The sequence below is a fragment of the Equus asinus genome, chromosome 9, assembly GCF_041296235.1.
Source record: "Equus asinus isolate D_3611 breed Donkey chromosome 9, EquAss-T2T_v2, whole genome shotgun sequence".
In the NCBI taxonomy this organism is placed as follows: Eukaryota; Metazoa; Chordata; class Mammalia; order Perissodactyla; family Equidae; genus Equus; species Equus asinus.
The window spans coordinates 26776473-26802596 of NC_091798.1; the positions used below are offsets into that span (position 1 = coordinate 26776473).

Consider the following 26124-nt stretch of genomic DNA (forward strand, 5'->3'; position numbering starts at 1 on the left):
CGGCATCACTGATTTAACTGCCTACTTGACGTTGACATTTGGATGTGTTGTCTTAAACTTGACCAAAATCAAAGACTCCATTTCTCTCAAACCTGTCCTTCCCAAAGTCTTCATTTCTGTGAAGGGCAACTCCATCTCCCCAGTTGCTCTGGTCAAAAATCTTGGCGTTATCCTTGACTCTTCTTTTTCTCATATCCACATCGCCTGGAAGTAAATCCTGTCCTCTTGTCCTCCCCATCGTTAAAATATATCTAGAATGTGGCCACTGGCTACTCTGTTACTCCCACCATGGTCTGAGTCGCTGTCCCTCCTCCCTGCCTGGCTGTAAATATACCCCACACTAGTCTCCCTGCTTCCACTCTCGGTCGCCTACAGTCTATTCTTAACATAGCAACCAAAGAGATCCTTTGAAAATGAAAATCAGATCATGTTAGTCTCTGCTCAAAACCATCCAGGGCGTCCCATCTTACTCACTTTGGGAAAAGCCGAAGACCTACCATGGCCCTGGCCACCCCACACACCTCTCCAGGCTTGCTTCTCATTACTCTCCTTCTGGCTCACTGGGCTCCTTAAGCCAAGCATGATGGCCTCAGGGCCTTTGCACTTGTTTCTTCTGCTTGCAGGGTTTTTCCTCCAGTTAACTGCCCTGCTATGCCCCTCACTTCTGCATATCTCTGTTCATATGTCATCTTATCAGCAGAGGTCTTCCCTGACCACTGAAATAAAATACATTCCATTCCTAACACTTTCTCTATCCTTTACTCTGCCTCATTTTTCCCCTACATTACTTATCACCATCTGAAAAATATATTTGTTTGTTTATGACCCCCCTCCCCCAGTGGAATGTAAGCCCTAGGAGGGAAGGAAATTTTGCCTATTTTGTTCACTGCTGTTTCCCCAAGGACTAGCACACACCATAGGCATACATGGTAGGCACATGATAAATATTTGCTGAAGTAATGAATGAATGACTTGCAGAGACAATTGCAAGTGACTAATAGGCTTGAGATCTCTTCAGGGAAGGGACTGACAATTGATCATTTTAGTATAAATGAGCAGGGCTAGCTGCATGCTCGGTGGGCTACAGATGGTGGGGTGGAGGAGTGGGCAAGGAGCCCTAACACACACAGTTACTTTGGACTAAGTTCCTGATTTAACTAGTTTGGATACACTGATGAGGTGGCCATGCAAGGCAGGAGCCCAAGAACACAGGCAGCAGCTATGCCAACAGCTTCCCTCGGGCCCCAGGGCCCCCAACACGATGCACAGCTGGCAATGCCTTCTGGGTCAGGAAAGCTCAATTCTTGTTACATTATTGACCTTTCTTGCTCAGGCTTACATAACCATTTGAGAAGATTCCCATTCTGCTTCCGGGAATATGTATATTTATAAACATCAGGCTTTCCTGGTTTTCAAGTCCTCAGCATCACCAAGGCCACATTATCATGAGGGGGAAGGTGGTGGTCCCTTAATAGGACCTTAGCCACCAGCTCTCTGGGCCCAGGGAACCATTTCCCCTCAGTGCTCTCTCTCCTCCTGATACCCCACCCTTTTATCTGCGTGTTTTAGAGACTGCAACAGGTGGATAACAAATCCATTTCCAACTGGACTCTAGATACAACTCTGCCCAGGGCACAGCTGTGTGAATTTGCCCACAGGTCACACTTTACCCCTTTGATTCTTCTATTTGCTGATGTGAAAAAAGGGAATAATGCTGATGGTGGTAATCACAGTATGTGCCCAACCTGTGCATGAGGGATATTGTTCTGTGATATTCTTTTCTTGTAAGATCTTTGTCTGGTTTGGTATCAGGTAACACTGGCTTCCCAATGAGGCGGAAAGTATTTCATCCCTTTTAATTTTTTTGAAGAGTCTGTATAATTTCTCAAATTTTTTGTAGAATTCACCAGTGAACCTATCTGGACCAGGAGTTTTCTTTGTCGGAAGGTTCTTAACTATAATACCAATTTCTTTAACAGATATAGGGCTGTTCAGGTCAATCATTTCTTCTTGAGTGAACTTTGGTGGTTTGTGTCTTTCAAGGAATTTGTCATTTCATCTAAGTTGTTGAATTTATAGACATAAAGTTGTTCAGAATATTCCTTTATTATTCTCTTAATAGTTACAGAATCTGTAGTTATGTCACCTCTTTCATTCTTGATATTGGGAATTTGAGTCTTCTCTCTTTTTCTCCTTATCAGTGTGGTCAGCAGTCAGTCAATTTAATAGACCATCTCAAAGAACCAGTTTTTGGTTTCATTGTTTTTTCTCTATTGTTTTCCTACAAATTTCCCCTTAAGCATTGCTTTAGTGACATCCCACACATTCTGTTATGTTCTGTTTTCATTATCATTCAGTTGGAAACACTTTCTAATTTTTCTTTTGATTTCTTCTTTGACTCATTTGTTATTCATAAGTGAGTTACCCAGTTTCCAAACATTTGGAAATTTTAAGAGACTGTTCTGTTATTGGTTTCTAAATTAAATTCCACTGTGTCCAGAGAACATATCTTGTATCATCCGAATCCTTTTAAATTTATGGCAACTTGTTTTCTGGCCCAGAATACGGTCTATCTTGGTAAATGTTCCAACGCACTTGAATATAATGTATATTCTGCTGCTGTTGGGTGGAGAGTTCTATAAATGTCAGCTGGAGCACGTTGGTTGATAGTGCTATTCAAGTCTACTATATCCTTGCTGATTTTCTGTGTACTTGTGTCAATTATTGAGAGAAAGGTATCGAAATCTCATAATTGTGGCTATGTCTGTTTCTCCTTGCAATTCTATGATTTTTTGCTTCATATATTTTAAGTTTTCTTATTAGGTGCATAAACATTTAGGATTGCTATGTTCTCTGGATGAGTGATCCCTTTATTATTATGAAATAACCTTCTTTATCCCTGGTAATACTCTTTGTTCTGAAATCTATTTTGACCAATATTAATATAGCCACTCTAGCTTTCTTTTGACTAGTGTTAGCATGGTAGATCTTTTCTAACCTTTTACTTTCAATTTATTCACATATTTATATCTAAAGTGTGTTTCTGGCAGACAGCATGTAGTTGAATCTTGCTTTCTCATCTAGTCTGATAATCTCTGCCTTTTAGCTGAAATGATTAGAGCATTTACATTTAATGTGATTATTGAAATGGTTAGGTTAAAGTCCTTTATCTTGGTACTTGCTTTCTATTTCTCCTTTCTGATCTTAGCTCCCCTTTCCCTCTTATTCTGCCTTCTTTTGGATTAACTGAATTTTTCTGTGATTCCATTTTATCTCCTTTGTTGTCTTATTAGCTATAATTCTGTCTTGCTATTTTAGTGCTTGTTTTAGGGTTTATAGTATATATTTTTAACTTATAACAGTCTACCTTCAAATGATATTATACCACTTCATAAGTAATACAGGAACTTTACAGTAGTACATTATCAATTCTCCCCTCTAACCTTTATGTTGGCATACATTTTACTTCTAAGTGTGTTTTAAACCCAACAAAATATTATTATTTTTGGTTACATAGTCAGTTATCCATTTAAAAGTTTTAAACATAAGAACAAAAGAGTATATATTTACCTGCATACTTACTATTTTCATTTGGAATATTTTTCTTTCCCCCAAAGGACTTCCTTTAACATTTCTTGAAGTATATGACTGCTGTGATGAATTTTCAGCTTTTTTATGTCTAAAAAATCTTATTTTGCCTTAATTTTTGAAAGCTATTTCAATGGGTACAGAATTCTAGGTTGACAGTTTTTACTTTCAGGACTCACAGACGTTGCTACACTGTTTTCTTGCTTGCACTGTTTCCAATGAAAGAATTCTGTCATCCTTATCTTTGGTCCTCTGTCTATAACGTTTTATTTTCGTGGGTGCTTTGAATTTTTTTCTCTTCATGACTGGTTTTCAGTAATTTGATTCTGATGTGCTCGGTGTCATTTTATTCACGTTTCTTGAGACCAGGTTTCACTGAACTTTTTAGATCCATGGTTTTATAGTTGTCATTCAATTTAGAAAACTTTTGGCCATTCTTTCCCTTTTCCTTCATGGACTCCAATTAAAATAATATTCAACCACTTAAAGTTGTCTCATAGTTCATTAAGGATCTTTTTTTTTTATTTTGTGAGGAACATTGGCCCTAAGCTAACATCTGTTGCCAATCTTCCTCTTTTTGCTTGAGGAAGATTGTTGCTGAGCTAACATCCTTGCCAATCCTCTATTTTGTATATAGGATGCTGCCACAGCATGGTCTGATGAGTGGTGTGTAGGTCCGCGCCTGGGATCTGAACCCGTGAACCCTGGGTGCTGAAGAGAAGTGTGCAAACTTAACTCTATGCCACTGTGCTGGCCCCTCCATTTTCTAAAATTCTTTTCCTCTCTGTGTTTTGAGTAGTTTCTTATGTCTTCAGGTTCACTAATCCTTTTTTCTGCAATATCTAACTGCCATTAATCCCATACACTGTATTTTTCATCTCAGATATTGCTGGTTTCATTTCTGGAAGTTCAGTTTGGGTCTTTTTATATCTTCCATTCCACTTCTATCTTAACTTTTAAAATATATGAAATACAGTTCTAATAACTGTTTTAATGTCCTTCTCTGCTAATTCTAAAATCTGTGTCAACTCTGGGCTCGTTTGAATGAATAAGTATTTTCCTCATTATGGGTAAGTTATTCAGTTATTTTGCATGCCTGATAATCTTTAATTGGATTTTACCTTGGTTGGTGCTGAATATTTTTGTATTTCTGTACATATTCTCGAGGTTTGTTCTGAGGTAACAGTTAAGTTACCTGGAAACAGTTTAATCCTTTTGGGTCATAATTAATGATTTCTTAGACTGGTCTAGAGCACTGTTCGGTCTAGAGTTAATCAGTCTCCACTGAGGCAAAACTCTTCTAAGTGTGCTAATCAATTCTCCATGAGTTATGAATTAAGAGGTTTTTCCATCTGAGTGGTGGGAAGAGGCACCATTCTTGGCCCTGTGTGAGACCCAGGCACTGCTCCCTCTAATCCTTTTGGGGGATCCCTTTCTTAGCTTCAGGGAGCTTCCTCACAAAAGGGCTCTCCTCAGTAATCTGCTGAATACTCAAGGGGACTCTCTACATGTTCGTAGCTCAATCTCCCTGTGTTCTCTCCTCTCCAGCACCTTGCCCTGTGAACTCTGGCCTCTTTGGTGTCCTGGACTCACAACGCCATCTCCTCAACTCAGGACGTCCTCTGGGCTCTCCCTCCCTGTATCATAGCCTGGAAAGTCTTTCAAGGCAATAAGATGGGGCAATTGTAGGGCTTACCTCATTTGTTTCCTGTCTCTTGGGGATTACTGTCCTTCACTGCCTGATGATCAGTGTCTTAAAAACCATTGCTTTTTATATATATTTTTTCCAGTTGTTTCAAGCAGGAGAGTAAATCTGCTCCCTGTTACTCCATCTTGGCCCCTAAATAGCATTGTTAAGGTCTATATGCACATTCATACTGGGACACTAATAATAATATTTAATTATTTAATTAGTACTGTTTATTTATTTATTATGATGATTACTTCTACAGACGTGGTTGCCTTTAACTTCCTGTGCTGGCAAGTTGTCATTTTTCTCACAGCATATATTTGATAAGTGTTTGTCAAAGATAACAGGCCATAACTCCCTTCCTTGTTGCTTTTGTAACCTCTTGGGGATGCAAAGGTTCTCACTAGAATACTGGCCTATTATAATAATATGAGCTTATGAATTCTTTTGAGGATATTCAGCACATACCATAATTTAACCATGTTAATTTAACAAAAAGGAGCATGGAACCAGGAATCTGGTAGACTTGGGCCTTTTATTGCAACAAAGATTCCATTCAGGTTCAGTCATTACTGGAAGCTAAAGCCCTGGACCGGAGAAAGCAGGTCAGGATTGTAGACTGCTTTCCTTCCCCACGGATAATCTCTGACTGCTGTCAATCCCACCACGGATGATCTTTGCATGGGAGAAACTGATCTCCCAACAGAGGGGTCTGGCCAGGAATCTTTAGACCCAGGCCACTTCAGGAGTTGGGGCTCCACTGCCGCCAGCTCTGTGCCCTGGAGGGGCCTCCATGTGCGGTTGCCAAGCAGCCCAGCAGGATCCCCCGGGGTGCAGAGAAAGTGGGCCAGCCCACCAGCCAGCCTCTGTTCCTGCTCCCTTGGCAGGAGGTGCAGGGGGCAGGCCCACTCAGAGCCAGCTGGCCGCCTCCCACAAGCAAGCCCAGCAAGTCAGGCCGAGCTGCCTGATTTCCATTCTCTGAGCTTGCACGTTCCCCAGTGCAGCTTCTGGTGGAAGCAAAGGCAGCTGGCACAAACAAACAGCCCCTCAAATCCTGTTCTTGACATGCTGTTGCCACAGTTCAGTTTGAAGGAGTAAAAGGCAAACATAAACCTCAGCTCCTGCTGGAGAAGTTGTTTAAGCTCAAAGAAACCGGAGGGAGCGAGCAGCCTGACTGCTCTAATTTCCTCACACAGTTCTGCTGTCAAACTGCAAGAAAGATCCCCCCTTGGAAAAAATAAAGGCTCTTCAAGACATCCGTCAACTAATTTCTGAAAAGTCAGCTTCCACAACTGGGGATTCTAAAAACAGTGGACGTCAGGAGTGCTGGATTTAGTGACATCTTTCACGGTAACTTGCATGCTGGCTGGGTGGCGGGCTGGTAATAGAGGCCACATGCTCAGTTCACATCCACCCAGAACAGGGGTTCCTCACCTTACCAATGCCCTGGACTCCTCTGCCAGGCTGGTGACGCCTATGGTCACTTCTCAGAGCAATGTTTATTATGCATAAAATAAAATATATGAGATTGTAAAGGAAACTAATTAGACTGAGATAGAGTTTTCAAAATAATAAACAATTTGAAATAGGGTAATAAACGTGCTTCTTTATTCACACATTAAACAAGATCTAGTGGTAGTTTGAAAAAACTACCTTCATTTCAAAGTAGTGATGAGTGTGCACAACATTTCAAGATTTCTGTAAAATGATGTGAAAGTAAATGATTTCTTTTGGTGACGACATCATAGGCTTTGTTTCCTACACTCATAACTGAAGGGAACACCAAATTTCAGGTAGAGGTGGATGAAAAGACGAATGCAACGTGTTTCTCATCCAAGTTTATAGACCCTTTGAATTCTCTTGATGGACTCGTCCATTGACCCCAGATCCTCTAGACTAAGAAGACCTGTCTTTTCTGGGCTGTTGGGAGTGAGCAGTGTACTGGGAGACAAAGGGGCCAGGTCCTCATCCTGGCTCCTCTTCTAACCAGCTGGGAGACTCATTCTTCTAGGTGGTAAACCCAAGAATGTGCACTGTCTTGCCTGGAGGCCTTTGCCCACGCAGCTCTCCATCTGCAGCATCTTCCTGCAAAGGCTGGTGCAGGGCGGGGGTGTGCTCTGAGGTTTCAAAGCACTCTGTGCCTACCCCTTTACCGGTCTTCTCATCTGTGGTGTAATGACCTCTTATGCCATCTGTCCCACCCCTTGCACAAGGCAGCAAATGTGGCTCATTTATCACCGTGTTCCTGGTGTCAAGCACTGGGCTTGGCACATAGAAGACCATTGCTATATATTTAGTGAATGAACAGATGAATGGATGGATGAAAGCTGTGACCATACCCAGCTTCTCTCTCTCATTATAATTCCTTATTTCATGCCAGCTGTTCTCAACCCTGGTTATATGTAAGAATTCCTTTCTGAGATTTTAGAAAATACTGGGACTCGGGCCACACCCCAGAGATTCAGATTCCAGTGGTCAGGGTGGGGTCCCAGGCTTTGGGTTTTTTAAACCACCCCAGGCACAGCCAGAGTTGGGAGCCCACAGTACCCCAGAACAGCAGCTGAGGGGCGAGCATAATGCTCCCAGATGAACTTCTTTCCTAGACCCAGAAAGATGAAATTACTGCAGAATTCTGAACTCTGAAAGGGGCTCAACATAAATTGAGTTTCTGACCCTGAGAGTCAGGTCACAGTTCTGAATCCAACAACATCAGTAATATCTAATCCACATTCTCAGACTCAGATGAAAAAGTCTCAGGTTGACAGTGAAGACCATGAAATAAACTGCAAACCTCACGGGCAAACATCCCCTTACTCCCTCCCTTCCCTGCAAGAAATCCTCAGGAATAGGGCCCTGGGCAAGCAGCACACCTTCTGGGTAGGGATTCCCAGCTGTGTGGCTTCCTCATCTATCAAGTGGCGACAATGATGATAACGCCAACCTCCAAGTACTGCTGCAGGAACTAAAAGTCATAATGGGGCTGAAAGCATTTTGTAAGTAGCCAAACACGCTGCCAAGATTAGTTCTTTATTATTGCATTCTACCAGCTGGGATCTTATAGGTGGAAAGACCTTATGGCTCAGTGATGAAGAACACGGTTCTAGAATTACAATCCCTGCATTCAAATTCTGGCACCGCCTCTTACCAGCTGTGTCATCTGATGCAAATTACTTGACTTTTTGTGCCTAAAAAGTGCCTATGCCATCTGTATAATGGTGATAATAAAGGTACCAACTTCACAGGGTTTTGGGAATGTTTGGCTGAGTTAACGCACTTAAAGTACCCAGAATATGGGTTCTAAAACTTAAGCATGCACCAGAATCCCCCGAAGGGCTTGTTAAAATGCTGATTGCTGGGCCCCTCCCCAGAGGTTTTGATTCAGTAGGTCTGGGCTGGGATCTGAGAACCTTCACGTCTAACAAGCTCACGGGTGATGCTGATGTCGCAGCATGAGAACCACACTTTGAGAACCAGTGGCTCAGAACAATGCCTGACTACAGTACGTACCTAATAAGTGTTAGCTGTTATTCTCTTTTCCCGGGCTCTACTTTCTTAGTACCTGAGCAAAACACTTCACGTTCCACTGTAGGTCACTACTGCTTTTGTGTAGAAGCCATTTTGAAATCTTCTACTTGCAGTGGTCCCCCAAGTGCAGACCCAAGACAAGTCACGCAAGCATCACGTGAGCTTGCTTGTAACGCAAGTTCTTGGGTCCCAACCCAGAACAACTGAATCAGGAATTATGGGGTTGAGGCCCAATGTCCTGTGTTCTAACAGCCCTCCAGGTGATTCTAATCCACGCCAATTTAAAGAACTCCTGCTCCACTGGATGACCATGGTCACCATAATAACGCTGTTGAAAAGGTGAGGGAAGTGGCAGAGCTTAAGGTCCAGAGGATAGGTTTTGGTTGAACTGGACCCTAAGACCAGGCTTCGCTTCTTAGTCGCCTGGGGCCTTACATGAATTACGACACTCCTTTAAGCCTCAGTTTCCTCAGTCTGTAAAAGGGGCATCATTATAGGACGTACCTCACAAGAGATGATGCAAACCAAGCACCTGGCACATGCTACCTGTTCAAAGAATGTTAGCTGCCATTGTTCTTATCTTTGTAATTGTCACAATACGTCCTCACTCAAATGATTTGAGATAGCTTATAACAAAGACATAAATATATAGGTGCACAGGATTGAGAAAATAAAGATTAATTAAAAAAAAAAAAGGAATAAAAATACCATACACAGAAAGTGGAGAGAGTGAGGGTTGAAACTGTCACTGCAATTGTCTTTCCTGTGGGCCAGAGCAAAAAAGGGGAAATGCAGAGGGCCCACAGTTCCCACTGCCTGAAAAGAGGAAGGAGACCGGCTCCCTTGGGGAGTCCCTCCACCACACCACCTCTAAATTCTAGAACCTGATGACACAAACCTTTGCACAAAGGCCCTGTGTGGCAGGAGGGAAATCTCCAGCAGCGCTTCAGGTACCTGTTTCTTTAATTAATTCTCAACAAGAGCCAAGGGCAAAATCCTTAGATCCCAGAAGATGAGAGATGTACCACTCACTTTGGGTGCCGAATATCAGGGAGAGAGCGGTTCAGGGAGATTTTATCACTGACGTAGATGTTAAATCCATTTTCTCGGTATGCCTGATCCACTCTCTCAGCATCAGTCATGGGGTAAGGTCTCCCTTGTTCTCCATTTCCTAGAAGCAAAAATCAAATAGCAAATTCAATGATGCTAATTGAACGGAATGGGGGAAGAAGGATGAAAAATGTGATTACACCGCAAAGGTAAAACTTTATACTTGGGTACAAAGTGCACCTCCAGATTTTGCAGGGGGCAGTGTGTAGAGGGGAGGGGAATGAGCATTTATTCAGCCACAGCTGTGCCATGCATTCTACAGACCTTATTCTCAAGTAATTTCCACAGCCAGCCTGCAGGATGGACATGAGAGCCCTTATTCTATAGAGGAATAAAATGGGACTCAGAAAGGTCATAAAAACCAGGTCTGTGGGTTCCAAAGTCCACGCTCCCTCCACTCTGCCAGGAGCCCCAAACACCCCTGCCTGGAGAGGCTAATCACCCGGATGGGAGGCCAGGTCTACCACACATGAGCTGATGAACCTTGGATGAGTTGCAGTGCCTCTCTGAACTGTAGCTGGCTCCCCTCTGGTTCCCACAGCATGTTGAGAGAGTCAAATGACAGGCTGCAAATGTGAAAGAGTTTTGTAAACTATGAAACACATATAAATGTGAGGAAATATTATGACTACTTTCTAGGCAAGGCAAACTTTATATGTAAACCAAAACTGCCACAAATGATAAAAGATGCTTTGACTTTTTAAGCCAGCAAACAAATTAAGATCTGCCTAGCCTAGGCCAGGATTGCCTGAAAAGCGTTGCTTTGAGTCACAGATGTGGGTGGATAAAGGGCTAGCTTTCCTCTCTCTGCACAAACCATCTGGGGAAAGACTCCCTGATGCTCCAGGAAATTATTCCCTGGGTTCCCAGGGTGCATATGGTGGGTGGGAATGTCCACATCAACCCTGCAATAATAGCCCAAGAATCTGCCATCGGCGAGGGTCTTAGAAATGGCAATAAAAATAGCTGGTTAAAAAGCATCTCATCTTCTGGGGCTCGTGGTCTGAGCAACACCCCTGGTAGTTTGCAAAGTAAATGTTGACCATATCAGCTTAATGGGCAGGTGCCAGCTGAGAAGAGGAGCCCAAGGGCTGTGGCTCCTCCAGTTCAGCCAGAGGAGGGAGAGGACCCCACCGTCTGTAACTTGTGATGCTCCACAAAAAACACTGCTGGCTAGTGCCCAGGTCAGATTCTGCAAGGGACACAAATGCAGCAAGCAGACAAAGAAGAGAAGAAGCAACTGCTAAGGGAGGGAAGCTTCAGGAAGCCAGTACAGGGGAGTGATTCAGAGTTCGGGCCCTGGAGCCAGGTAGAGTGAGGTTTGAAGCCCAGCCCTGCTATCCCAGCTATGCCATCCTGAGCACGCCTTTAGCCTTTCTAAGTCTCCGGTTTTGCCCTTTGTATTAATTAGCATAAGAAGGTTCAAGGTGATGATTTGGGAGGTAATGCAGGGCCAGGGGCCCGGCATATGTTAACACCGGTTATTATTATCCTGAATAATGTCTCCCCTGCTTACTCTGTTCCCCCTAGTTAGCCTAATGTTCTAATCATTCTGGGATAACTGTCTGGCAAATCAACTCTTCAAATGTTTTCTTTCTTAATTTAAGCCGCGCCTCTCCACCCCCACCTTCATTTTAAATCACTGGCACGCAGAAAAATGCACGTCATGTCTTCAGGCTTCCCTGACCATCAGCGAAGTTAGTATACCAGCTATATTCAGAGCCTTGTTGTAATCTAGTTTTGTCTAATGTAATTAAAAAAAATCAATAGTGGTGGGTGCCTTTCACTGAGATAAAAATAAATAAAATACCAATCCCTTATATTTCTACGGTGCTTTCCAGTATTGTAAAGCTACTTGACACTCAGCACCTTACTTGTCACCTTCAGAACAACACTCTGAGGTTGTCAAAGCAGGAAGCCTGAGCCCCGCTGACAGATGGAGAAACTGAGGCTCAGGGAGTATGGAACTTCTCTGATGGTCACATGGCCGATAAGTGGTGTCAGAGCTGCTCCCCTGATTCCTAGTCCAGGCTCTCAACAGACGACTCTTCACATAATTTCTATACCACGCCATCCCAAACCTTCCCAACTCCCCAGTGTAACACGAATTGCTCCAAAGACTAATTAGCTGAAGAAAACTTTAGCTGAAGCCCACTAAATAAATTCACCCTCGAGGAAGCAGTGGTGGGTAGGGATCAACTCTGCTCTCCAGAGCTGGGTTCAAGACCCAAACTGCCTCTTTGTCACTGTGTGATCGTGGGCAGATTACCCCACCTCTCTGAGCTCCAGGTCCCTTCTCATCAAATGCGCTACAGAGGTTGATATGGGCATTCACCGATAAAATGTGCAAAACGTAGAGCATGGTATAGATGTTCAATAAATGTTGGCTCTTATTATTATTGCTCCTCGTTTCAGTGGTAAAATATCTTATAAGGGGGAGACATTTTCTATCACCCAATAAAGGTGACAGGGCAAATCCCAAAGGCACTGGATCTGTGATGTGAGTGGAGAAAGGGATCAGCTAACAGGTAAGAGGTGCGGGGGGGCGGGGTGTCCCGGGAATCAGGGAAGGGAAGACAGTAAAAGGAGAGGGGGTCAACAGGAGGCCCAGACAGCCCCACTAAACATATACACACATGCGCATACACACGAGCATACACTCTCCACGGGACGTGCCCATGGATGATCCTGCTCTCGTACCTACGCGCTGAGCGTCCCTCCTGATGGCTTCTTTGTCGTGCCAGTCCTTCAGCTTTTGCCCATCTCCCAAGAAAAATGTCTTCTTTTGCTGATTGTGTGAGCCCTTACCAAAAAAAAAAAAAAGACAAAAATTATGAAAAAGAAGAAAAGGGGAAAGAAGTTTTAATAACAGAGACCCAGAAATTACACTGCCTAAGGGAGCTTCTGCTATTGATTGAATGTCCTCATTGTTCAGTTACTAATTCCCTTGGTCTACCTCTGTTAGTCCTGCTGTGGGCCAGTCAGGTGTGCAAAGGTCAGAAAGATGATGGGCACAAAGCGTCCATCCTCCTAGAACTCACAGACCAGCAGGAGAGAAAACAGATGGACAGATATTTCTTTCACCCAAGAGAGAGAGTGTTAAGTGTGGCGCTGTCCAACAGAAATAGAATAATGTGAGCCACATATGTAACTTTAAATTTTCTGGCATTCACATTAAAAAAAAAAAAAAGAAAGAAACAGGTGAAGTTAGTTTTGATAATATATTTCATTTAACTTAATATACTCTGAAACATCACTTCAACACGCAATGGAGAAAACTGTTGAGGTACTTCACATTCTATTTTGTACTAAGCCTTCGAATCCAGGGTGTATCTTACACTTGTGTTCATCTAATTTCAGACCCATTTCAAGTGCTCAAGAGCCACAGGCGGCTAGTGGCTACATGCTGGACAGGGCAGGCAAGTGGACCTTAGAAGAGAGGCCTGCAGGAAGTGCTACAGGAGCTCACTCCTCGGAGAACTGGAGAAGGTTTCACGGACATGAGGGCATTTGGGCTGGGCTTCAGACACGCAGAAATGACAGAAAGGCAAGGCAAATGGCCCCGGCACAGACTTCCAGGTGCAGGGGGAGAGTGGCAGAGCTGGGCTTGGCCTGAAGAGCACCGAGCACAGGAGTGGAAGTCAAGTCTTGGTCATCTCTGTGGCCCCAAAGAGGGCCCAGTTCCCAAGAGGGTAAACATCTGGCAACTGTGTGTGGAATGTAGGAACAAGCAATTGGAGGGCTGAAAGAAAGCAGGAATACACAGCAGCCACAAGAGAAGAGCCCCCAGGGACCCTGAAGGTGTTTTTTGTGTGTCTGGGAAGGTGAGTCCATCCTGGTGGGCCCATTAGGAACTGGTTTCCCTAATTAAAGGAGGCTGCATTCCAGTGTCTGGGGTCATCAGAAGGTGCTAGGTGCTTTCCCACGCCCACAGTCAAGTCTAAAGACTTGGCCCCTGGGCTCAGGGTCTTTCCAAGTGCACCCACAGCTGCTTAAATATCTGCCATGTTCGCGTAAATAAGAACAGCTTTCCATATCACCTTGCCCATTAAAAACCCCACAGATTTGTTCTTGCCACTGTGGTATGCAGAATCCAATAGTCCTATTTCCTGTGTAATTAACTACGAAGGCCTTGAATGTGCGGCGTGCTGGAATATTAGCACGAACAAGAAGCCACCGGAATAAAAGCTTCCCCACGCCTGTTTATTAAGTCTCTGGCTGGTCCTTGTGTTAGCAGATTTTCCACAACGGCTCAATATCCTTACAACGGCTCTAATGACCATCAGAATCCTTTGCATTCCCTCTCCTACAAGACCTCGCTGAGTTGCAAGGAGAAAATTCCGAAAGTTGGCATGCCAGATGTCTTGGTTAGAGAAGGAAAGAAAACTGCGAAACAAAGGCCACGTGCCTGCAAACAGTTCTCGGGGTTTTTAGAAATCACAGAAGCTGAACTGGAAGTTCCTTCAGCAGGTTTCCACCGCGCTGAGCTACATTTCCACAGGAGACACTTCAGCGCTGCCTTGGGACCAGGGAGGCTGGGGGTAGGAGCTCAACACCCTGCAATCAGACCAGCAATGCATCTATCTGTTTTCTGTACTGGGGTTCCATGTGGGACTGCATTTTAAAAAGGTCCTCTGCTAAAAACAAATTGACAATCAAATCTCCAAACACACAGACAAATATCCTTGGAAACTGAGCTGGGGCCACTTCCCTACTTCACAGATAGGGAAACTGAGGCTTGGGGTGGGTCAGGGACCTGCCCAAGATAAATACTCTACCTGCAGATGTCAGGATTGAGGGGTCAAGGGCTGTTTAGCAATCTTTGCTCCAGCCCTCCCTTCCAATTTCTTTCCCTTTTCTGCTACCCAAAGATTGGGAACTTCAGTTGACTACTTGAGGTCACTAGTGGAACCAAAGAGGCTCTACGGAAGGTACCAATCTCAAGTGGTTCTCAAAGTGTGGTCCTTGAAGCAGCAGCACCCATATCTGGGAGTTTGTTAGAAATGCTAATTAATTACCTGGGCTATGCCCTAGGCCTCCTGAAGCAGAAACCCTGAGGGTGGGGCCCTGGGATCTGTGTTTTAGAAGTCCTCCAAGAGATTCTGATGCACGCTCAAAGTTGGGAACTACTGGTCCAGAATGACGAAGGCCCTAATTCTGCCTGCTCTGTGCTGGTCAGACCAATCCTGGGCTATCGTACCCAAGTAGAGCAGATCTTTATCATCAAAGGTCACAAAAACCTTAGGTGTGATCACTGGCAAACACAATCTGTCAGCTTTTGAGGTGTTTTTTTTAAACTTTCACCAACGTGATAAAATAGGGAAATTTCCTAAGGTTTCATCAAGATTTTTGGCTTCTCTTGAAAACTCAAAAGACATATGAATGCTCAGACTGAGTTCCCTTAGACCCTCAGCTGGGCTGAGCAACACAGCTGCCCTGCTTAGGGAGGGCATGTCTCTCCAGTTTGCCATAGTCTCCACCATTCCTTTGTACCTTTCACCTGGCTCTTATCTCTCATTCGTGTTACTTGCCTGGCCCGAGTGAGTTTGCAATGTGCTGCAATAGACAAGAATGTATCCTGGATGAGGAAGATTAGAAACTATGTTGTATGAGGACTACAAGATGAGAAGCTGTGGGGGACACGGGAGCAATTATCTTGTTCTATAAGATCCAGAGGCTAGAGAGAGTGTTAATAGCAGAAGTTACTGAATGACTGAGGGACTAGTTTAAGACAGAGAAGAAATTCTAAGAGTTGGATTGGTGCTAGGACAAAATAGGACCACTTGGAAGATGTTAGAGGAGGCCAGGAATACGAGGCTTGACTGTTCGTCAGGATGCGAAGGATGGGAATCAAGTGCTGGCTTAGGGCTAGTGCTTCCCCAATTTTACTGTGCAGTAGAATCCAATGCAGATCTTGTTCAATGCAGATTCTGATACAGGAGGTCTGGGTGGGGGCTGAGATTCTGCATTTCTAACAAGCCCCCAGGTGATGCGGACTCTCCTGGTCCAGGAAGGACACCTAAGAGTACTAAGTGATGGCCAATCTTTAAAGGACATATCAAGAGTCTAAGATTCCATGAAGGGCACTGTTTCCTCCAGCTCCTTGTGAAAGTCTTCCGACACTACTGGGAAGGGAACATGGGGTTGAATCTCATAGAGGCAAATTTCTAGATCTCGTTCTCAGAATGAAACAGTGAATTAATGAACTGACAGGGTAGAGGATTAAGGTTCCAAAATTCTAGGAGTTTCACACCCATGGCTTTACCATCTCCACTGCCTTTGCCTTAATGATGTGCATCCCTCCAGAATGATCTGTGGAGATGACCTGAGCTATTTGAGGTGGTCTCCTTAGTCCTTACATTTTCCCTAAACTAAGAGGACTTCAGAGCTTGCCCTCACAGGGAGTTCTGTGTGTCTAAGCATCAAGTTACTAGGGGATCCTTGAATATTCAAGCTAAGCAGTTGCTCAGAGAGTCTACCCCTTCCCATCTTACAGATGGGGAAACTGAGGCCTAGAGAGGCCAAGCTACTCAACCAAAGCCACACAAGCAGGCAAGAGGATGGAAGCCAGGTTTTTTTTTTTGGAGGAAGATTAGCCCGGAGCTAACTACTGCCAATCCTTCTCTTTTTGCTGAGGAAGACTGGCCCTGAGCTAACATCTGTGCCCATCTTCCTCTACTTTACACATGGGATGCCTGCCACAGCATGGTTTTTGCCAAGCGGTGCCATGTCCGCAACCGGGATCCAAACCGGCGAACCCTGGGCTGCTGAGAAGCGGAAGGTGTGAACTTAACCGCTGCACCACTGGGCTGGTCCTGGGAGCCAGGTTCTTTAACTCCCGGGCTAATTTTTAGTGGAGCAGCCCTTGGACAAGCTACAGGACTCAGAGGCACCTCAACTCTCCCACCTGGAAAATGGAGACAACATTACTTGCCCAAAAGGTACTTTCAAATGAATGAAAAAAATGCCAAATAGCATATCCTGAGTGCTCACAGAATTTATATAGAATGTGGATATTAACTCCTTTAACGTTTTAAGAGTCTACTGTAAATCGACATCTTCTCACCTAATCACCTTGATACAGGACTCAAATTTTAATATATAGGTTAAAAAGATTTCCAATAATAGGTCTGAGCTTTGGGCAGGAGAAAAAAACTGGTTTCAATCCCAAAATCACAGACTATTTAGAGCCCAAAGGGCCCTTAGAATCTGACCCACAAACCTTAATACAAACTGTGTTCAATTTCAGGTGGTTCAGGAGTCGCTGAAGTCCATCCATGGAAAGCCCAGATCATTCAAACTATCACCAAATGTTTCTTGAGACCTTCTCTGTGCCAGGCACTGTGCTAGGCACAGGGGATACACGTGTGACAACACAGACCCCATGTAGGCCCTAATGGGGTTTACAGCCAGATCAGTCTCTCTCCAAGGGTGGGTTCACGCGGCGCCTGTGCCCTCATTTTAGATACAAATTCCTGGGCCCCGCTCTGAGCCTACTAAATCAAAGCATCTGGGGTGGGAGCCCAGGAAGACGTGTTTTTTAACACATTGCCCGTGCGATTCTGATTCACAATAAAAGTGGAAAACCACCTGTCTAAACACAGCTGCCTCATTTTACAGATATACAAGCTGAGGTGAACAGAGTAGAAGGGACTAAATCCCATAGCTTGTCAGCCCCACAGACCAAACCAGATCTAGCTGTTTTTTTCCCCTGGGATGGACTGTGAGCTTCCCGAAGGCAGGGGCATGTGTGTTCTGGTTCTTCACTGTGCATTCCTAGGCCAACACCTGGCTCATCTTAGGCCCTCAATAACTATCAGCTGAATGAATGCTCATCAATGGGCTGAGTAATCTACTTTAACGACTTGGAGCATTCTGGATCCAGAGTTGGAAAAACCTAGGTTTCATGTCCTGTGCAGGGGGACCCCAGTTTCCTTGGCTGACAAACAAGGAGAACTAACAGAATAACCTGTGGGCTGTCGGGAGGATGCACAAGCTGATCTCTACAAAGCATCCAGCTCAGTGTGGGCACCAGGTCGGGCCCTCTCGTAAAGGAGAGCTCCTATTAGTACAGTGTTTTTAGAGAACGGTTACGATCCCGAGTTTGTGATGGCCATGCTGGGGCACAGGACAGGGACAGGAATCTAACAAAGCCGTGGGCCCTGCAGAGGCAACCTATTTAACACCTGAGCCCCTTCGACTGGTGATTGCTGATAAAAGGATTTAGAGAGTTTCCTCATTAACAGGAGGTCAGATGCCCACGTGGAAATTCAGTGTTCTTCAGAAAAGAAAAAAGTTCTTAGTTAACAGTGGGATTCCACAATAGAGACAAATGCCGCAAGACCTTTAGTCCCAAGAAAGGCATGAACAATGCTTCTCAAAAAGACAGCAATTCTTATGCAATAGCAATCAAAAGAAAAGTCTGGATTTTCAATTGGAGGTAATTTTAAGTTTCTTTAATTGTATAGACTAAGAGACTTGTCTCTAAAAGCTGTGATTATTTTCCTTCAGCAACCATCTTTCATGACTTCATCCCCTCTGTTTCCAGATGTCCTTTGGCTACAGGAAGCAAAGGTTGGGAAGCAGCAGAGCAAGAGAGGCGAGGCAGAGTCTGCGGGGGAGGCCAGCAGAATTAATGTGGAAATCACATTAAACAACAAATTGGAAATGGATTTTGACTGGCTGCTTTAAATAACTGCTTCTGGTATCTGCGTGCTTTTACTTAACATTCCGCTGAGACAATCGATTAGTGCTCAAACAGCCACACGCGCGCACACACACAAATGGAATTTTAATCTTTTGTTTAATCACTATTTAGCGTGCCTGGCCCCCTTCTGAGGGAGGGAGGAAGGAAAGGTTTGGTGAAGCAAGCCAACTGTATTCTAGCCAGGAAGAAAGATCTGTGAAAGCACGTCCTCTAATCCCAACTCTGCAGACTCAGAGCCGACACCTGCGTCTCTGGCTGGGCTGGTTAGTGTCTTCCAAATAAGGGCGAGAGGGCTGGACACTACGAAATGGCAATGCTGGGAGGAAAAGGGAGCAAGTCACCTGCTGCATCCAGGGTCTGAGGACATATGATAGACCAGATTCGGCTGCAGATTTTAGGGTGGATGCCCCCTTCTACCTCCCCTCAAACTAGCCCTACAAAGGCGCCGGAATGATTTTGCTTTGAGGTTTAAAGGACTCTCTAATTCCAAACCTTTGTTTATCTGCTAAGTAGATTATAATAATTACCTTCTCTCTCTCACTCTCTCTCTCACACACACACACACACACACACGCATGCATATAGCAAAGCATTCTCTTAAAGGTTGCCTTCAAGGTTATAGTAGTTCAAAGAGGGCCAGGCAGGGCTTAAGTTTGCCAAAAGTGCCGACAAAGTTACTTTAAGCAAGGGAGTTTGGACAATGGGATAAATGTACTTTCTTCATGACTTCTGAGGATATAAGCTGTATTTTTATTTATTTACTTATTCATTTATCCAACAAATGAGGATGACTTCATTGATGAATTGAGGACCTGCTATGCCCAAAGACCTGTCGGAGAGACAAAGATAAATAAAATTGTCCCCAGCCTCAACAAACAGCACGGATATGAGACAAGTACACAGGAAAGGAGAAGACACACAACAATGTAACATAAGTGCCTTGAGAGTTGTACAGATAAATTCTATAGGTATTTCCAAGAGCCAAAGATTACATTCTACCTGGGAAGATCAGGGCAGGATTCCTATAGAAGCAGTATTTGAGAGTTGCCTGAAAGGATGGGTAGGATTTTGGGGATGGAACCCAGATGGTGGGAAATCATGTGCAAAAAAACAGAGGTTAGACATATTCACTTAATGGCAAGGAGCCTGAGTGGCCAGGGGCAAGTGGGGAGCAAAAGAGAGTCACGAGCAATGAGGCCAGGGAGTCTGGACCAGAATCCAAGAGCCTGACATTTGAGCTGTTGAGCAGATGGGAGCCACAGAAGGTCGTTGAGCAAGGAACAGGCTGGAGTAGAGCTCCAAGAACAAAATAGGTTACTACTTATCCATTTGCAATTCAACTCAGAATCCTCCTCTTCTGACAGAGATGGAGGAAGAAAGATGATGTTTTCATTCAGAGGAAACGTTCCCTCTTTGCAGGCTGAGGACCACGCTCATGCTGGCATTCCACAAGTCAGACTGAAACGGGGCTGACCTAACCCCAGCCCCTACCTAGTAGGCTGCTGTTCTAAGAACACCTACCTTCCTACCACCAGGATGAAGCGGTGTGAGGAAAGAACCAAATCGAAAGGGCCCTGCTTATGAGTGAACGGAGACACCACAACCCAGCAACCACGAGACTGCTTAAGCCTCCTGGGGCCACGTGAGGCAAGTCCTGCTGTTCCACCCAGCAATCCGGTGTGTCAATTTTCCTCACTCCAATAACTCCGTCATCTCAACACCAGGATACTGGAATCTGAAATCTGTATGGGGCCCCATTCCTAAGGGACAAAGTCATCCACAGAGAGGAACCATTGTTTGAAAAGGCTGATCCTGTACTTCCAAGATCAGAACCATTTCACCCGTCCAATTCACCCTTTGTTTTGTACAGATGGCTCTAGAAAAGGTCATTTGCTACTTAAGGTGTGAAGGTTCATTAAAAGACTTTTTAAACAGCAAAGAGAAAAGGAAGCCAAGATATTTTGTAATGTCCATTATCTAAAGGGCAAATGGAACCTAGTAACTTTTCTCCTCCACTGTAAAAGAACGATTGCGACCTGTATCATTTTCTTCAGAGGAAGATCCCAAATGTTTTATCACCAGGAAAAAAAAAAAACAATACTCTGATCCATAATTTGATAATGTTCGTTTGAGTCTCTCACTTGCCCACCCATCCATCTGTCCGTCCATTTGTCTGTCCGTCCATCCATCCACTTAAATGTTTAATGAGTAAAAGCACATGACAGGCTCTGTGCTAGGTGTCTAGGATACACTGGTGAGCAAGACAGACAAGGGCCCTGCTCTCACAGTTTACAGTCGTGTGTATGGTGGGGTGGAATATAGACTTTAATCCAGAACCACAAATGAATTAAAATAGCTACAGTGGCACGGGCACAAAAGAAAAGTACAAGTGCAAAGAGAGTCTCTTTCTTTCGGATCAGATCAAGAGGATTTGATGCTGTCAGCAAGGTCAGGGAAGGCTTCCCTGAGGAAATGGATGGAGCATGATTAGCAGTTAACTCAGCAGAGAGAGGAGAATAGACCCTTCCAGATAGAGGCGGAAAGTGAGGCTGTGCAGAGGCCCTGTGGCTGGGTAAACATGAAACATAAGAGGGACTGAAAGAAGAGCAGTGTGTGGGGTGCACAGAGAAGGAGGGGAAGCCTGCTGGGGGTGAGAGGTGGGCAGGTATGAGGATTCTGTCTTTCTCCCAGAAGCATTTGGAAATCCAAGTACCACGTTTTATATAAGGAGGTGACAAGATCAGGTTGCATTTGGAAAGCTCTCTTGTAGCCAAGTGGAGAAGGGATTAGGATCCTGAGAGAAAGGGCAGACCCTAGGGAGGAGGCTATTGCTGTGGTACAGGCAGAGATGATGCCAGCTTGGGCTAGGAAGGCAGAAGTGGGGATGGATATACACAGATTTTTTTTCTAAATAGATTCACAAGGGTCCTGTAGGTCTACAGTCAAGCAAGCCAGCCGGAGAACTTGGACACTTGGGTAATAAGCTCCTCTTTAAGGTTCATAAGCCCAAAGTCCCATGGAGGCAGGTGGGGCTGACCTGGGGCCTGAGCCCAGATCTCCCCTCACCTAGCCTGGTGTTTGTTTCATCACACATTACTCTCAAGTTTTAATCTTGTCCACAGATAGCACGTCAGGAAATCAGACCTAAGAGAATTGTACCACGTGTATATTTAACCTTCAGGAACGGAATGGCATGTGGTCAAAAAGAAAGAGAAAGAAACCGTAACGGGAGAGGCTGACGATGCTCCGACCTCATGCTCAGGGGGCCTGCATCCTGGGTGGTGTCCCCAGAGGCCTAGCTCTCTCCTGCCTCTGAAAGTGTGAGCACTTTGGTGCTGAATGAGCCTACTCCTGGAAGATAAGTATTCTTACTACCTAAGAGGATGCTGTGATGGCTTCACCCAAAGAAACAGTCATCGGTTTGAATGCTAGAGGAAAAACTGGCTAAATGGGACTTTTGAGAGGTGTTTTGTCTTTACATGCCGTGGGCGACTGTCAAGGGTGATTCTGATTTTATGTTATTTTCCCCTCAAGTGGTGAGTTTATTATAACCTAACCCTTTCATAAGATGAGACATTGCTATATTATTATCGTCATTATATCCACTTTGTAGATGACAAAACTGAGGCTTGGAGAGAAAATCGATATGAAAGTGTTTTGCAAACTGCCAATCACCCCAAGAGTGTAATCACCACAGGTAATACTTCCTAGCACACGCACCTGCCCATCCTTCCCACACCTCAGTGCCCGGAAAGATGCTAGGTACACAGTCGGTCCTCAGAAAGGAAAACATGCTGAAGTGAATCCTACTTCTGCACCTTATTCACGAGGGGTCTTGAAAATCTCCGTCTAGCCGATGTGCGATCAACCACAGGAAGCCCTGTAAGAAGTGTTCTCCTCAGAGGCTCAGCGAGTACAGCATCACAGGGGTCATCAGATTGCTCTGCAGAGCAGATGTGGATGGGCAGAGAGAAAGGCAGGCAATACACGTAAGCTGCAGAGAAGGCCAGTTCTAAGCCTTTCAGGGACCAAAAAATGACGGCAAACACATCCTATGAGACTCCCAGTTGGGGAATCAGGACGGAGCCACGATATAATAGAGCAGTTGCTTTATTAAGAGTAATAATTACAATCATAATCCCTGCATTCTGAAGACAGCAAAACAAAGCACAGAAGAGCACTTGCTTTGGAGTCGGAAAGACTGAGGCTTGTGCCACAGTTCTGCTTATTAGCTGTGCGACCTTAGGCAAGTTACACTGTTTTCCCAAGCCTTGGTTCCCAACTGTAAAATGGGGGATATGAATAGCATGAAGCATAAAGGTTATTGTGAGGATTAAACGAGAGGCAGCAAGTAAAACTCTTAGCAGCGTCTGGCATTTACGAAGAATTAAAAATCACAGCTACCATTATTAGTTATTGTTCAGATAGTACTTTGCAACTTATAAAGCATTTTTACATCTATTATCCCATTTCTTCACTACAATCACACTAGGATGAAGGCAGGCATCACCAACCTATAATAATATTCTCAGCCTCTGAGAATCCTTCCCAACGTTGTGCTCCAAGCTGCCCTTACCAGTCAGCCAGCGCTGGCCCAAGGACAGGACCCACTGGCCACTCCTGCCTTAAGCTAGAAGAGTGAATTCCCAAGTACACCTGGGAGGCTGTGATCCACTGGTTGATTTCTACAATCTTAGATCTTTAGGCTGTCTGGCTGTTCACTGCTTGCAAACGTCCCCCAAGGCAGGGGCGGGAAGGGGAAGGTGGGGAAGCAGAAGGTGACTGATGGCTGTCCCCTCCTCTGGTGCTGCCCTCCCCTTACCCACAACTGCCGGGACCTTCCCTTGTGCCATGCCTCAGAGTCCCACAAAATGGTTGCTGAATGGGAGCTGAGATGCTGTCTCCTGACGTTCCACTGGACCCACTAAGCCTTTCTTTGCTACAGCTCATGGATGGTCCCCGAGATTGGCTTGGGCCGCTAGGGGACTGGAGCTCCCTTCCTCCATACAGATGGCTACAGTTATTAGAAAATTCCTTCTGGTACTTAGCTCCTTGGGCTCCTTCCTGGCCCACAAAGTCTCGACTGTGGACTATGATCCTGGCCTCCTCCATCTGCCATCTCAGAATCTCTGAACTCTTCTCCATTTCTCTTGGGGTAGAAGCCACTAAGGGCTCTGAACCTCCTTGAGGAGCAACCCCACCACCTCACCCACCCCCACTTTAGGCGCACTCTGGCATTCTTGTTCTTACATAATGATCTCTTAGGCATCTTGTGCCCCAGGCATGATACATGAAGTGTACCCAAAACAGCAGACAGGATGGTGTTCTCAGAACACACCATTCCGCTATGAAAGTAGACACTCCTACAGGAATGAATCCAAACTCTCAGGCCTTCCCTGACCTCCCTGACTAGATCAGAGTCCCTAAGTGTGCCCTTACAGCATCCTTACTGCTCCTCTGTGATTTCACATTTATTTGGGTGATTATTTCATTACTGTCTATCTCTCCCCAACTCGAGGGTAGGAAATAGCAATTTTTGTTGAATGAATGAATGAGCAGAGATATCTTTTGCTTTATCTTTTCTCAAGGAAGGAAGGTCATCCATGATTAGACATGTCTAATATAGTCCCAACGATTTAATACCATAAAGGGGTTCTGAGGATTAACTTTATCTTCTAACTAAACGGCTTCAGGTCAACTCAATGGACTACAAAACTCTGAAGAGAGCTGGCTCACTTGATCCTAAAATGATTTCTAAAAGAGGCAATAGACCTTGAACTCTTCCACCTTCTTCCTTCTCTCACTTTCAAACTGTTTTCTTTCTAGATTCCTAACCTTAAGGTTTGTGCAGAAATTGCTGTATGTCCCCAAGGAGCTGTTCTCTTTTTCCTCCACAGTAATAGAAATTTTAGCAGGGAATATGACCGTTCAGAATAAGGATGATTTTTCCCAGACATCCTTGCAGCTGGATGTGGCCTGACTGGGTTCAACGCAATGAGATGTGAGGGCAGGTGTTGTGTGGCAGCCCACGGAACCTACTTGAAGAAATCACTGGTGTGCACCTTTGCCCTTCTTCTTTATTCCTTCTATCTTGCTGCGTAGAATGCAAATGCCCCACGCTGGACCATGAGGTGGGGGCCCACGCCCTAGGCATGGTGAAAGTATTAGTGAAAAGGAGCCTAGGGTCCTGAGGACTTTATGGAGCAGAAGTACCATATCAGCCCTGGACTGCAAACCTCCAGACTTTTAAGTGAGAGAAAAATAAACTTCTATTGTACTTAGCTCACCCAAATCTAAACTTAACTGACATGAACTTCTTCTCTTGAGGCTTGAAAGCCTGTGAAGCAACTTGGTGTGGTGGGGAAGACCCTGAAAGAAGATCCAGAAAACCGAAGTTTCAGACTCCTGGCTCTGTGATTATGAAAAGTGGCATAGCAGGCAATCCCGCACCTTTCTGGGTTTCCATTCTTTGACTGTAGATGGAAGTCAAAATAATAAGTGTCCACGACATGATTATCTATATAAAAAATGCTAAGGAGTCTAAAAAAAGCTAGTAAAACTAGTGAGTTCAGCAATGTCACAGGATACAAAGTTGACATGTGAAAATCAATTGTATTTCTAAACACCAGCAATGAAATACTGGAAACTGAAATAAAACATACCATTTACAACGGCATGAAAACCCATTAAACACCTGAGAGATAAATTTAACAAAAATGTGCAAGACTAATATACTGAAAACTACAGAACACTGCTGAGAGAAATCAAAGACCTAAATAAAGGGAGAGATATATCACGTTTATGGATCAGAAGACTTGATATTGTTAAGATGTCAATCCTCTCAAAATTATAGATTCAAAGTAATCTTTGTAGAAACTGACATGCAAGGGACCTAGAAGAATAGCCAAAACAATTTAGAAAAGGAGAAACCAAGTTGGAGAGCTTAATATATACTAATTTCAAGGCCTGCTCTAGGGCTGCAGTGACCAAGACAGTGTGGTACTCAAGTAAGGAAAGACGTGATCAATGAGAATGGAATGGAGACTCCAGACGTATAAGTTGATTTTGAACAAAGGTGCTAAGGAAATTCAATGGGGAAAGGCTAACCTTTTCAACACACGATGTGGGAACAATTAGGTATCCATATGCCTGAAAATAAACCTCAATCCTTACCTCACACCATACTCAAAAATTAACTCGAAATGGATCATAGACCTAAATGTAAGGGCCAAATTATAAAATTTGTAGAAGGAAATATGTGAGCAAATTTCAGTGCCCTTGGTTTAGGCAAAGCTTTCTTAAATAGGACACAAACAGCATAAAATATGGATAAACTGGAATTCATTATAATTAAAATATGGATAAACTGGAATTCATTACAATTAAAAGCCTCTGTTCTTCAAAGGGCAAGCCACGGATTGGGAGAATATATTTGCAAAACATGTGTTTGATAAAGGACTTATATTCAGAATGCATAAAGAACTCTCAGAGCTCAACATTATTA

General features: G+C 44.3%; 1 protein-coding gene across 1 annotated transcript in view; it reads right to left on the reverse strand.

Annotated features, from left to right (window-relative positions):
• GALNT10 (polypeptide N-acetylgalactosaminyltransferase 10) overlaps positions 1-26124 on the reverse strand; it is a 216567-nt gene that overhangs the window by 108507 nt on the left and 81936 nt on the right. The window contains exons 2-3 of the mRNA XM_014846938.3: positions 12614-12716; positions 9836-9974 (exon numbers count right to left, since the gene is read on the reverse strand). Of these exons, the coding sequence (XP_014702424.2) occupies positions 9836-9974; positions 12614-12716 (242 nt within the window). The remainder of the gene's footprint in view (positions 1-9835; positions 9975-12613; positions 12717-26124) is intronic.